We start from the raw sequence: 12,217 nt of genomic DNA, 5'->3' as shown, positions 1-12,217 counted from the left end.
ACAGCCCGGCCGGGGCGGGAGGAAGGCGGGGAAGGACTCCGCATCCTCCTCGGAGCACCACCGCCATCTGCAGGGACGCGGGCTCGGGGACGCGGCGGGGGTCCGGGGGGATTTGGGGGGATTTGGGGAGGAGGGGAAGCAAAGCAGCGGAGCCGGGCTGGATAAAGCCATTTCACCTTTAATTGTAAGCAAAAAATCACTCTCACGCGGATTCTCCGACACCAGCAAATAAAATAAACTCTAACAAAAACAGAGAAAGTGAATCACTGTAGTCCAGTCCGAAAACAACCCATATTTATATATATATTTATAGATATGTCGTTTGTAGCAGTGAAAGGCAAGTATGGGCCAGTGAATTCCCGATAAATTACATTCTTTACATCCCAACAAGGTCTAGCGGCTGGAAAAGTGGCTGGAAACAGAAACCGGGGAGCGTGGGGGGGCCGGGGGGTGCGGGGACAGAGGGGTCCTGCCCAAAACGTGTGCCCGGGGAGGGGACGGGGGGTGACAAGGGAAGGTGCTGCCCGGTGCCGAGCCCTGCCTGCGCGGCCGGGAGGGGCCGGGGGCACTGCCCAGCCCCGGCGGTGCCCATCGCGCCGTGCCCAGCTCCCACCCATCGCCCCAGCTCATCAGCCCACTTCGACATCAACACCCCAGCGCCCTCCTGGACCCCCCAAATCATCGCCCCGGTGCCCTCCTGTACCCCCCCAGTGCATCCCTCCCGCCCCTCCTGCACCCCCCAGCGCATCCCCACGCATCCAACGCACCAGGAGCTGCCCCACCGGGACACCCCCACCCCAAATCTGCCCTCCGGGTGCTCCCCCCGCCCCGCAGCCCAGCCCTGCCCCCCGCCAGCCCGGAGCCGGGGGGTTTGGCAGTGTCCTTGGGGTCCTCGCTGCAGCGCCTGGCACAGCGGGGACCAGGGGGGTAAATCTGGGGGGCTGCAGGGTGGGATTCGGGCCTGGCTTTGCCGGGAGAACGTCGGTCTGGCAGTGTCGCCCCCCAGCCTCGTCCCAAGCCTCAGGGTGCGGGACAGGGGCACCTCGGGGGGCACGCCGGGGAGGAGGGGACAACCCCACTGTCCCCCCGGCGGTGCTCCCGGCCGGCCGAAAGCAGAGCCAGGCGCTGCCCCTCCAGCATCCCCGGCGGGAAAAGGGGGGCGCAGAGCCCGGAGACCCCCCAGACCTCCCCTCCCGGCTGAACCGTGCCTGCTGCGGGGCAGGGGCTGCCCAGCCCCCTCACCCCACGGCCAGGCAGGTTCGAGACCCCCAGCCCCATTTCCTGCAGGAGGAGCGAGGCGGGGGGGGCAGATCTGGGGGGCTGGGGGTGCGGGGAAGGGGGGGACCCCAGTAAAAACCGGCTGAGAGCCCTAAAGCGGTTACACGGCGCGACACGGACTGAGCTGGGGCCCGGGGAGGGCTCAGAAGAGGAAGGCTTTCTTCTTCAGCTCGTTGCGCTTCCACAGGGCCAGCTTGCTGAACTCCTCCGGGGACATCTCAAACACCTTCAGGAAATCCTCGGGGGACAGGTGGCGCTGCGGGGAGGGGACAGAGGGTGGTGACAGGGTGCAGGGACGCCCCCGGAGCCCCCCGAGGCTGGCAGAGCTCCTACCTCCAGCCTGGTCCTGTCCACGCCGGGCGGGAGCTTCACTCGGCCTCGGTTTGTCACCATCAGCATCTCATAGGGGTAGATCTGCAGGGGGGACAGGGGGGTGTGAGACCCTCGGAGAGCCCCCCGGCCCCATCTAGGGTTCCCCGGCCCCATCCAGACCCCCTAGCCCCATCCAGAACCCCCAGCCCCATCCAGACCCCCCAGCCCCACTCACCTTCTGCTCCAACATGCTGGGCAGGGAGTTCCCTCTGTCCATGCGCCCACGCTGGCCGTTCTGGGGGGACAAAGCCTGAGGTCAGCCCTGCCCTCTCACCCCCCCAGAGGGCTGCGCTCTCCCTGCCGAGGCTGGGGATGGCAGACCCTCCGTGTCACCTCCAGGGACTGTCCCAGAGGTGGCCCTGGTGTCACCCGCCCTCGTACATCACCCTCTCGCTGGGTCTCCACATCCGCGGCCAGGTGAGGTCTTACCTGCAGGGCTGGAAAAAGAGAGGAGCAGAGCTCAGCCCCGGGGGTCCCTCTGCGCCCCAAAATTCCTGCCCTAGAGGGGATTTTCTAGCCTTTGCTAAACCCAGGCTTGTCCCAATCCCTGGGGACACTCCCACACCTCCCAGGACACTCCCACATCCCCTGGGACACTCCCACATCCCTCAGGACATTCCTGCATCCCCAGGACATCCCCACATCCCCCTGGACATCCCCCACAATTCCAGGACACCCCCACATCACCCCAGGACACCCCTGAATCCCCCAAACACCCCCATTCCACACTCTGCTCCTCACCAGGACTGCCCTTCTCGCTCCCTGCCGAGCTGAACTCTGCCGACTGCAGCTGCAGGGGGACAGCGACAGGGGACAGAGTCAGAAGGGTCACCCCAAAGCCCTGAGCGGCGCGGGGGTCACCCTGGCAGTGGGAGGGGGCAGCTGGCAGCCACTTACCCGGGTGAGGGTGCTCCGGCCGGAGGCGGGAAGGGAGGAGCTCTTGGAGCTCGAGTGCAGGGCTGCGGGAGAGGAGAGCGTCAGGGATGGGCAGGGATTGGGACTGGCAGGGATTGGGATGCACAGGCCGGGATTGGGAGGTACAGGTGGGAATTGGGATGTACAGGAAGGGACTGGGATGTACAGGAAGGGATTGGGATGTGCAGGCAGGGATTGGGGGGTACAGGTGGGAATTGGGAGGTACAGGTAGGAATTGGGAAGTAAAGGAAGGAATTGGGAGATGCAGGCAGGAATTGGGATGTACAGGAATGGACTGGGATATCCAGACAGGGACTGGGAGGTACAGGCAGGGATTGGGATGTACAGGTGGGAATTCAGATGTACAGGTAGGAATTGGGAAGTAAAGGAAGGAATTGGGAGATGCAGGCAGGAATTGGGATGTACAGGAATGGACTGGGATGTACAGAAAGGAATTGGGATGTACAGACAGGGACTGGGAGGTACAGGCAGGGATTTGGAGGTACAGGCAGGGATTGGGATGTACAGGAAGGGATTGGGAGGTACAGGTGGGAATTGGGATGTACAGGTAGGAATTGGGTACAGGCAGGGATTGGGATGTACAGGGAGGAATTGGGATGTACACCAGGGGTACAGGCAGGATTTGGGATGTACAGGCAGGATTTGGGATGCACACAGGGGTACAGGCAGCCAGAGGTGAGGAAGGGAAGGGATCAGAAGCAGGGAGAGCAATCCCACTCACACGTGTGGAAGGGTGTCCGGTCAGGCAGCGAGCGAGTTTTTCTCCGGATCGGGAGAGACTTCTCCATCTCCTCCTTCAGGATCATCTTCCCGAGGTTGGAGGTGACCTGGGGACAAGGGACACAGGCTGGGATCGGTGCCAGCACATCCCCAGCCCCTCACGAGGTGCCACCTGCCCGCCCTGCCCCTGACCTTGCTCAGCTCCTGTTTCTGGAGCTCCCGCAGATTCTTCATCTCCTCCGTCAGATCATCATCCTCCTCCTCGCCTCTCTTGGACGCCATCCGCCTCCTCCACTCCGTCTCTGGGGGAAAAGTGGGGATGTTCCACCCATTGCCAGCCCTTTCCGGGGTGTCCAGGGGGGAAAACCCCGCTGTTCCCACCTACCCACGACGGCCAGGGATGGGGGACAGGGCCAGTAGTCAGTCTCGATCTTGGCAGGCTGGTTGGGATCCGGAGGCTGCGCCGCCGGGAATTTGGAGGATTCGATGATCAAGTCCTCTATGAGATGCTTCCCGTGGTGGGCGCTGGAATGGTGGTCTGGGGGACACAGCAGGAATCAATCAGCATCCCGGGATACCCCAATCCCATGGGACAGACCCTCCACACTCACCTTTCTGCCGGTAGATCGGGGGCTTCTTGTAAATGTTGAGCTCTGTCGTGTCAGTCTCTGCATGGAAAAAGGGATCGGGGTTGGGAATGGGAACTCAAGGATTTGGGAAGAGGATCCAGGATGCTCTGGATGGGTCAAGGTGCCAGTTTGGGGTGCCAGGGGGGCTTTACCGGGTCGGTGGAAGTGCTGGACGCTGCTGCGGGTCGGGGCGGTGCCCTGGCGAGAGGGGGGCAGCGGGGTGCTGGTGGGGGGTCGGCTCTCCAGCCACTCCCGGATGACCTGCGGGAAAATAACGGGATCAGGGATGGGTGGGACCACCCCCAGTTCAGCATCGCCCCCTCTTTCCCCCAGCGGTGTCAGTACTCACCTCTGGAGACGGAGGAGGAGACATGGATTTGGGAGACAGGGAGCGCTGCAGAAGGCAAGAATTTCATGAATTTTAATCAATTTTTTATTAATTTTAAAAATTTTAATAATGTTCACGAAGTGTTCTGAATTATTCTGAATTTTAAGTATTTTTATGCTGGAATTTTACTCCGGATCTGTCACCCCTCTATCCAGGCAGGATTTTCAGGGATTCCCCTCACCTCCCGGCTCCGGGGCAGCTCCACGTGCTCCATGAGCGAGTAGGTGAAATGGGGTTCATAGATCATCAGGTCGGGGCGTTCGATGTCCAGGATCGCTTTGTCCTTAGGGATGGCAGCCAGGTCCTTGTAGCCCAGGACCTCGTTGTCCATTTTGGCCTGGAAGGAAGGGAGAACACCTTCATTTGGAGCGCAGGAAGGGAATTTTTGGGATCAGGGAGGGTTCACATCCTCTAGAGGGATGCAGAGGGTTTGGGGAGGCACATCCCGACCCCACGGATGGAGGGATGAGGCGGGAAGGTGGGAATGACTTCTCACCACGATGCTGGAGGGAGATCCAGGAACGCTGGATCCGCGGGAAGAACAGACGCTCCCAGGGGAGGTCAGTGGCTGCTGGATGGAAAATGGGAGATTTGAGCCCAGGAAGGGCTCAGGGCTGCGGTCAGGGCAAGGCAGGGGGACATCCTTGTGGATTCCTTGGCGATGGGGGATTTCTGGGGGTCACTGAGGGAGGTGACAGTGGCCTGGCCAGGACGCGCTGCCACTAGATGGTGCTGCCAGGCTGGGCTGGAGGAGGAGGAAGGCAAGGCCCTGCTGACAGCATCCCACACTGCCCACGTCCTTGGCCACCAACCCCTTCCCTGGGCCACCAGCCCCGGGGTGCCTTCCCTGCCTGCACCCCAACACCGTTCCCGCATCCCCAAAACCATTTCCTGCACCCCCAGCACCCTGTTCTAGACCCCAGAACCTTCCCGAACCCCCAGGACCCTGCCCTGGACCCCCAGGACCCTGCCCTGGACCCCCAGGACCCTACCGAGACCCCCAGGACCTTTCCCTGGACCCCCAGGACCTTTCCCTGGACCCCCAGGACCCTCCCCATGCCCCCCTTACCTTCTGCAGTCTTTCCATTCAGCTGTGGGCTGGCGAGGTTGGGTCAGTCACAGGGTCCTGTGGGGACAATGTGGGGCTCAGGCACTGCCAGGGTGGGCACAGAGCACCCCTGGGGTGGGGGACACATCTCCCACCCCCCTCCTGCCACGGGGCTGAGCCCCTCTCCCCCCCAAAGTGGCACGGGGCTGGCATGTCCCCAGTGCCAAATACCGCCGTGCTGGCAGCGGGACAGGCCTGCCAGGGGGTGCCACTGTCCCCCGGTGAGGGGACAGGCGTGGGACATGGCGCTCACCGCTGCCTCTGTGGCTCCACATCCCTCTGGGCGCTGACAGCGGGCTGGGGCTCTGCGGTTCCCTCTGCAAGGGACAGGAGAGAGGCGCCGCTGACTCGCGGGGTGACGGAGCTCCCCCTTGTCCCCGCGCTGTCCCCGCGGCCCCCCGTGCCTGCTGCCTGTCCCCTGCCCGTGCCGTCCGCCGGCGCCGCTGCCCGGTGGCTGCTGACGGTGCTGGCAAGCGGAGCAGCGGCAGTGACGCCCTTTTGTCCCGCGGCCTCCAGAAGGCTCCAGCGGCGGCGGAACGGGCGGTGCTGCCTCAGCCCCCCGCAGCCCCCGGGCCTCGGGCCTGCCGCGCTCTAAACCCACAATGCCGCACACAAAGGGGAAAATTCCCCATTCTCCTCAAAACTTCTCCTTTCAGAGGGGAGGCAGCTGGGGAAACTCGTGCGAGGCGGGCGGTGACAGCGACAGCAGCGCGGGGACATCCGGCCCTGAACCCCAACCCTGCAGCCTGGCGCGGGGTGAGGGGGTGGCACCGCCTTTGGGGACCCCAACGCCGCTGTCCCCCAGCCCCACGGCTCCCAGGAAGGGCAGAGCAAATATCCTGCGGGATGCAGAGATGGAGCAGGAGCAGATCTGAGAAATCCGGGAGCATCCTTTGGCTGCGAGCATGGAGCGAGCCGGGATGATGGAGCTCTGCCGGCAGCTCCATCTCCCCTCCCCTGAGACCCCCCGACACAAACAACCCCCAGATTTGTCACGGAAAGGGGGCTTGAACCGGCTGAACCCCACCCGCGGCATCTCCCAGCCCTCCCAAGGGATGCAGGAGCGCTGGGATGGGCACCGAGCGCGGCACAAGGCGGGCATTGTCCGGGCGGGCACATCCATGAGCTCACACTTTCCAGCCGCGGGGCCAGCGTTGCCCCCCGCCCCCGGCCGCGCTCCAGGGCGCTCGGGACACCGGCGGGGCCGCGGTGGCAGCGAGCAGATGGATGCGATGGCGGAGAACGGGAGCGGAGGAAGCGGCGGGAGGGTGGGTGTGGGGATGTCGGGGGAGGAAAACAAACCCGAGGCAGGGGTGCGGAGAGACGCCACAAAACTGGCGAGGGGTGCCAGGGCCGCACAAGCACCTCGGTCACGGTCCCGCCCCTCCCCGCGCTCTGGGGGACGCGGGGACAGCTTATCTGGCGCAGGCAGGGAGCCACCGCCCCGTGGCAGCGCCGCGTTCCCCATGGCAACCTCCAATCTCCCCGTGGATCCGCTGCCAGGTCCCCCGCGTGTCCCGAGATAAGGGCGACTCGGCGTGTTTGGGATTTTGCTGGCCGGGAGGGCGAGGGGGAGCGGGGACAGGAGGGGGGACACGCACCGTGTCCCCCTGGCAGGGCGGTGCTGAGGGAGCGCGGGAGAGGGGAAGGAAAAGAGCTGGGCAGGGAGCGTGGAAAAAGGGAGATTGATGGAGGAAGGATGGAAGGATGGATGGACGGACAGACAGGACGCGTGCCGGCGGGGCTCACCGGGATGGAGGGGTGCTGTTTCCCCTCCCCGGGCGGGGGGGCCGCGGCCAGGGCTGTGCTGCCGCGGGAAGAGGCCGGTTCCCTTTTCCCCACCCCGAGGAAATCCGGATTTGACTTTTCGCAGCCGCCAAAGCCATCAGTGCCCGGCCCCGGGCCAGGGGCCAGGCCGTGAGAACCCCCCCGCCACCCGGGGGGAGCGGCTTGGGACCCCCAGCCTTGCTCCCGTCACCCTCCTGCTCATCCTCACTTCCCTCCCGTGCCGCAGAGCGGGACACGAGCACCCCGATTGTCCCGCGGCTGTCGCGGCTCCCAGCCAAGCAGCGACAGGGGGGGACACGCGGGGTCACAAGTTCCCTGAACAGACGGTTCCCGCCAGCCCTGGGAACGATGTCCTGTGCTTCCCAGCCCAGCCCAGGCCTCCTCCTCCTGCTGCTGCTGCTGCTGCTCCTCCTCCTCCTCCTCCCACCACAACCTTCAAACAACCACAGCGCAGGCGAGGCCCGGAGCATCCTCCCCGCTCACCGGGCAAACCGAGGCACCTCCACACGCGGGGCCCCACCGGCAACTTGATCGCGACAGCGACCAGCCGCGGGCAGCACGTGGGTCCCCGACCCGCGGCTCGCCGGTGTCCGGTTCCTCCTTTGTCCTGTTTCTCCCTTTCCCATCCCCTCCGGAGCATCTCCCGGCGGCGGCAGCGACCCCGCGCCTATCGACAGCCATCGCTTCCGAGCCGCTGCACCCTGCCCAGGGACCTCGGTGGCCTTGAAAGCCACCAGCTGCCAGCGCCCGGCCGCGGGGCTTTTTCCATGGCCGGGATGGAGGGTGCATCCAGCCGCGGGCGCGGGGATGCTGCGTGCCTCAGTTTCCCCGGAGGGATGGTGCGTGGGGGGAGCAGCAGCAACCCGCCCACCCCATCCCGGAGCGGATGGAGATGGAGGAGGCATTTCCACCTCCTCGGTTCCTCCCATCCGCGCGATCTGCGCCAACCCAGCTGTCCCCGCCAGCAGGCTCCGAGCCCCGCAGGGTTAGAGGGGGGATAGGCGGCCTGAACCCCCAAACTGCCGGCACTGGGGGGTCCGTGCTCAGCCCCCCTGCCCCGATGGCCACGCCGCAGCCCGCTTTGGGCCGCGCCTCACGTGGCTCGTAATCTGGGATTAAAGTGGGATTAGCCTGCTCATCCCGCACGCGGAGGGACCCGCTGGGGGTGTGTGCGGAGGCCGCGCCCGCCGGGGCTCCCGCTGGGGGTCTCGGGGTGCCCCCGGACCCCCAAAACCCCCCCGGCTCTGCCAGGCCTGGGATCAGCCCCATGGGATGCCCAGCATTGGGCATCTCGGTGTGGGGTGGCCCGGGCATCCCACATGGGGACATGGGGACACCGCGGTGGGGCACCCACCTGGCAGGACAGCGGGGATGTGCCCGGGGGGTCCCGAGCTGGCAGCTGGTGGCCCAGGGTTTCCTGGAATTAGCCCAGCCTGGCCACCCACCCTGCACGCCCACAGCCCAGAGCTGAGCCCACCCGGAGATGGCTCCATCCATAGCCCAGAGCTGGGGGGCCGCGCTTTGTACCCCAAATTCCCCACCATGAATCGTCCCCAGATGCTCCATGGCGCTGGGGTGACAGGAATTTGGCCACTCCGTGCTTTGCCAGGGGGGTTGGATGTGACCAGGAGGAGCTGGGGATGCTCCAAAATCCTGTTTGCTCAGCAAATCCGCGACCACCACGCCGGGGAGCATCAAACCCCTTCCCGGGGGGTGGGATTGGGGTTCCCCCCCAGCCACAGCGCAGAGACCCCACAAACTCACTCCTCAAATGGAGCTGGCAATGGCTGAGCTGTCCCGGCCTCCCCCCTTGGGATCCGCCGTGCCCATGGCAATGTCCCCAGGGAAGGGGGACAGGGGTGGCCTGGAGGTGCTGGCAGCGCTGTGGTGCCGCGGGGGTGACTCGGGGAGGGGTCAGCGATGTGTCCCCCCCGCGGGTCCCCGCCCTTCCTGTCCCCGCGGGGCCCAGCAAGGACAGCAGCGCCTGGCTGGGGACAAGGTGGGCGACAAGACGTGGGGCCCCCCCGAGTCCCCCCAGCTCCCCCCGGCAGCGGCGGCTAGGCGGGGAACAGGGAGCGGCGGCACCGAAAAGCGACGGCAAAGCAAGGAGCGACCGCCACCGACCGTCCCCCCCGCGCCCCGCGGCGGCCTGGCCCCAGCCGTGTCCCCAACCCTGTCCCCAGCCGTGTCCCCAGCCGTGTCCCCAGCCCTGTCCCCAACCCTGTCCCCAGCCGTGTCCCCCAGCCGCGTCCCCTCCGCGCCGCGCGGCCGCTCACTCACCTAAGCGCGGCGACACCGCATCCCTCCGGCCGCGGGGGGCTGCAGGGGGATGCGCTGGGCTCGCTCAGCTCGCCCGGCCGCCGAGTCGCGCGTGGGCTAGCGGGGCTGCGGCGCATCCGCGAGCGTGACAGCGGGGCGCGGGCGGGCGAGCGGGCCGGCGAACGGGCGAGCGGGCGAGCCTATCTGCCCCCGCCAGCCCCGCCGCCCGCCGCCCGATAACCGCGGCTGGGAGGGCGTGCGGGGGAGGCTGCGTGGGAGGCTGCGTGGAGCGGGGGGTGGGAGGCTGGGTGGGAGGGTGGAGGAGTGCGCGGCTGCCCGGGGGGGTGGCAGAGTGGGTGCCGCTCGCCTGTCCCCACCTCGCTGCTGGCTCAGTCCGTTTCCCAACAAGAGGAGAATTAGCCGGCATCATGACGAAGCAGTATTGGCTGCCGCTCCTGCCGCTTCCCCGGCACAAAGAGGGAGGCAAGCGGCACGAAGCGGGCCTGCCCCGCTGCCAAGGCCGCCCGGGACCCCCGGAACCCCCCAGCCCCCGCTGCGAGCCGGGCGCGGCAGCCCCCGCAGCCCCTCGCCGGGATTTTGGCACCTCCGGCCTCTCTCGGGGGGGAACTGAGCACCTCACGGGGCTGCGGCAGGGTGGGGTTAGGGGGGGAATGGCACCTCCCGCCCAGCCCGACCCCCAGGCTGGGTTTGGGGGTGCTGCACCCACCCCTCGCTGCCCTGGGAGGGGAAATTCAGCGGGAATTTCCATCCGCGGGACCGGCGGAGCCCATGAGGGCTGGGAATCTGCCAAAATCGAGCCCTGCGCTCTGGCAGGGAGAACTGATGCCCCCCGCACCCCAAGCCCCCCACGTCCTGGGGGTCGCTGTCCACCCCTGCCCGTGGGAAAAGCCCTCAGGGCTGGGCAGGGCGGGGAGGCTGCGGCCACCTCCATCGCTCCGGAGCCGCTCGGAGCGCCATCCCGGCATCCGGCACGGGAGCGCTGCCGCGGCCGGACCCCGCCGGGGGCGGCGGGGCTGCGTTGGTGCCGCAGCGCTGGGATCCGGAGTCTATTCCCGGCGCTGTGTGGGAGAGCTGCCTGGTGACAGCAGCTCCCTTTCTGGGTCTCCTCCTCGCTGCTTCTGCTTTTTGCTGCCTCAGTTTCCCCCTCCCCCGGCTCAGCGAAGGGCTGCTGGGCCCCCTTGGATGCACATCTGGGGGGATGCACACCCGGGGATGCACATCTGGGGGGATGCACACCGAGGGGTGCACATCTGGGGGGATGCACACCCGGGGGGAGGCACGGGGAAGGACACCCGCGGTGCACATCTGTCAGAAAACACCCCCGGGGATGCACATCTGGGGGGATACACGCCCAGCGGCGCACATCTGGGGGGACACAGCCCCGGGGGACGCACACACGTGTCCTTCGGTGCCAGGGCCAGCCTGGCTCGCTGGGCCGCGAGCATCCCGGCCTCGGCTCCGCGCTGCCGCCGTCCCCCCGCGCCGAGGGGGCTCCGCCGGCCCCAGCCGCCCCCCGGGGCCGTGCCCATGAATAATCGAGGCTCCGGCCGCCTCCCCCCCGCCACTAACCCAGTTTCTCAAGCATGAAGACGATCGCAGCGGCTCCTCGGCGGCTGCCACCTGCGCCCGGGGGCTGCTCGGGCTCCTGACCCGGCCGTGGCACCCGCCCTGGCACTGCCGCCCTGCCCAGCAGCCCGGAGCGCCCACGGGGCCGGCGGGAGGAGCTCGGGACGCGCCGATCCTGCTCCAACCCGCACCGCGCAGCGCCTCATGCACCCACCCAAAGCTAGCCCGGCCACGCTCGCTCCATCCCCGCTCGGTCACCCCTCGTCCCGGCGGTGCCCCTCAGAGCCGGGCGGGTGCCCGGGGGGTGTCGGGGCAGGGGGAGCAGGCCCTACCTTCACGGGAGCCCATGGCCCGCCGCAGGCAGGGCTGCCTGTCCGCCGGGAGCCATCCCCGCGCCGAGCATCCCCTCCCCTGCGCCGCACGCACGTTGCCACAGCGACCGCCTCCCGCCGCAGCCGCCGGGATGGAGCGCGGAGGATGTGCAGGAGCAGCCCTCGGGCTCGCCGGGAGGTGGAGGGTGGGCTGGAGCAGCCCCCGGGCTCAGCGAGGGATGGAGGGGGTGGAGGAGCATCCTTTGGCTTCGGTGAGGGATGGAGGGTGGGCAGGAGGATCCTTCAGCCTCTGGAAGACATAGAAGGTGTGCAGGAGAATTCTTCAGCCTCTGTAAGACATGGAGGGGGTTCAGGAGGATCCCTCAGCCTCACCGAGGGATGGAGGATGTGCAGGACAATCCTCTGGATTTAGTGAGGGATGGAGGATGTGCAGCAGCATCCTCTGGCCTTGCCAAGAGATGGAGGATGTGCAGGAGAACCCTTCAGATTCAGTGAGGGATGGAGGATGTGCAGGAGCATCCTCTGGCCTTGCCAAGAGATGGAGGATGTGCAGGAGAATCCCTTGGCCTCCCCACGCTGCGGGATGGGCCCGAGGAGCATTCATTCCTGCATTTCCCTGTGGGAATCCCACAAAGATCCCCTGTGCCCCTCTGTGCAGGAGCTGCCTGACCCCAAACCGCCCCCCACCGCCTCCCTGCAGGGCTGCTGGCCTTGCTGGGGACACCCCAGAGGAGCCTGGTGACAATCGCCCTGCAGGGGCTGGCCTGGGTGCTCCCCATGTCCCAGGGGACACCAGTCCTGTCACCCCAGTGACACCCCC

At 66.8% G+C, this 12,217-nt stretch overlaps 1 protein-coding gene across 9 annotated transcripts; it reads right to left on the bottom strand.

The window, feature by feature from the left end:
• Positions 1 to 162: 162 nt before the first annotated feature.
• On the bottom strand, positions 163 to 11,549 carry DMTN (dematin actin binding protein). Of its 9 annotated transcripts, XM_085080869.1 has the most exons (16): positions 11,398 to 11,548; positions 5,685 to 5,748; positions 5,393 to 5,449; positions 4,820 to 4,894; positions 4,505 to 4,660; positions 4,285 to 4,329; positions 4,088 to 4,196; positions 3,918 to 3,974; positions 3,692 to 3,844; positions 3,499 to 3,608; positions 3,308 to 3,413; positions 2,548 to 2,609; positions 2,378 to 2,440; positions 1,826 to 1,885; positions 1,612 to 1,692; positions 163 to 1,534 (listed from the first exon to the last, which is right to left on the bottom strand). In XM_085080869.1, exons 3-16 carry the CDS (start codon positions 5,408 to 5,410, stop codon positions 1,421 to 1,423), a joined length of 1,209 nt encoding a protein of 402 aa, XP_084936995.1. In that variant the 5' UTR covers positions 5,411 to 5,449; positions 5,685 to 5,748; positions 11,398 to 11,548; the 3' UTR covers positions 163 to 1,420. The 9 variants fall into 9 exon arrangements, 1 of the variants encoding a protein (XP_084936995.1); XR_014856238.1 differs by lacking the exon at positions 163 to 1,534 and having other exon boundaries at positions 1,826 to 2,087; positions 2,392 to 2,440; positions 11,398 to 11,549; XR_014856243.1 differs by lacking the exon at positions 163 to 1,534 and having other exon boundaries at positions 1,826 to 2,087; positions 2,392 to 2,440; positions 4,820 to 4,891; positions 11,398 to 11,549.
• Between the last annotated feature and the right edge of the window lie 668 nt (positions 11,550 to 12,217).

This window comes from Lichenostomus cassidix, chromosome 22 (genome assembly GCF_008360975.1).
Source record: "Lichenostomus cassidix isolate B80296 chromosome 22, HeHo_3.0, whole genome shotgun sequence".
In the NCBI taxonomy this organism is placed as follows: domain Eukaryota; kingdom Metazoa; phylum Chordata; class Aves; order Passeriformes; family Meliphagidae; genus Lichenostomus; species Lichenostomus cassidix.
Note: the sequence above shows the minus strand (reverse complement) of the source record. Positions and strands in the feature narration are given on the sequence as shown.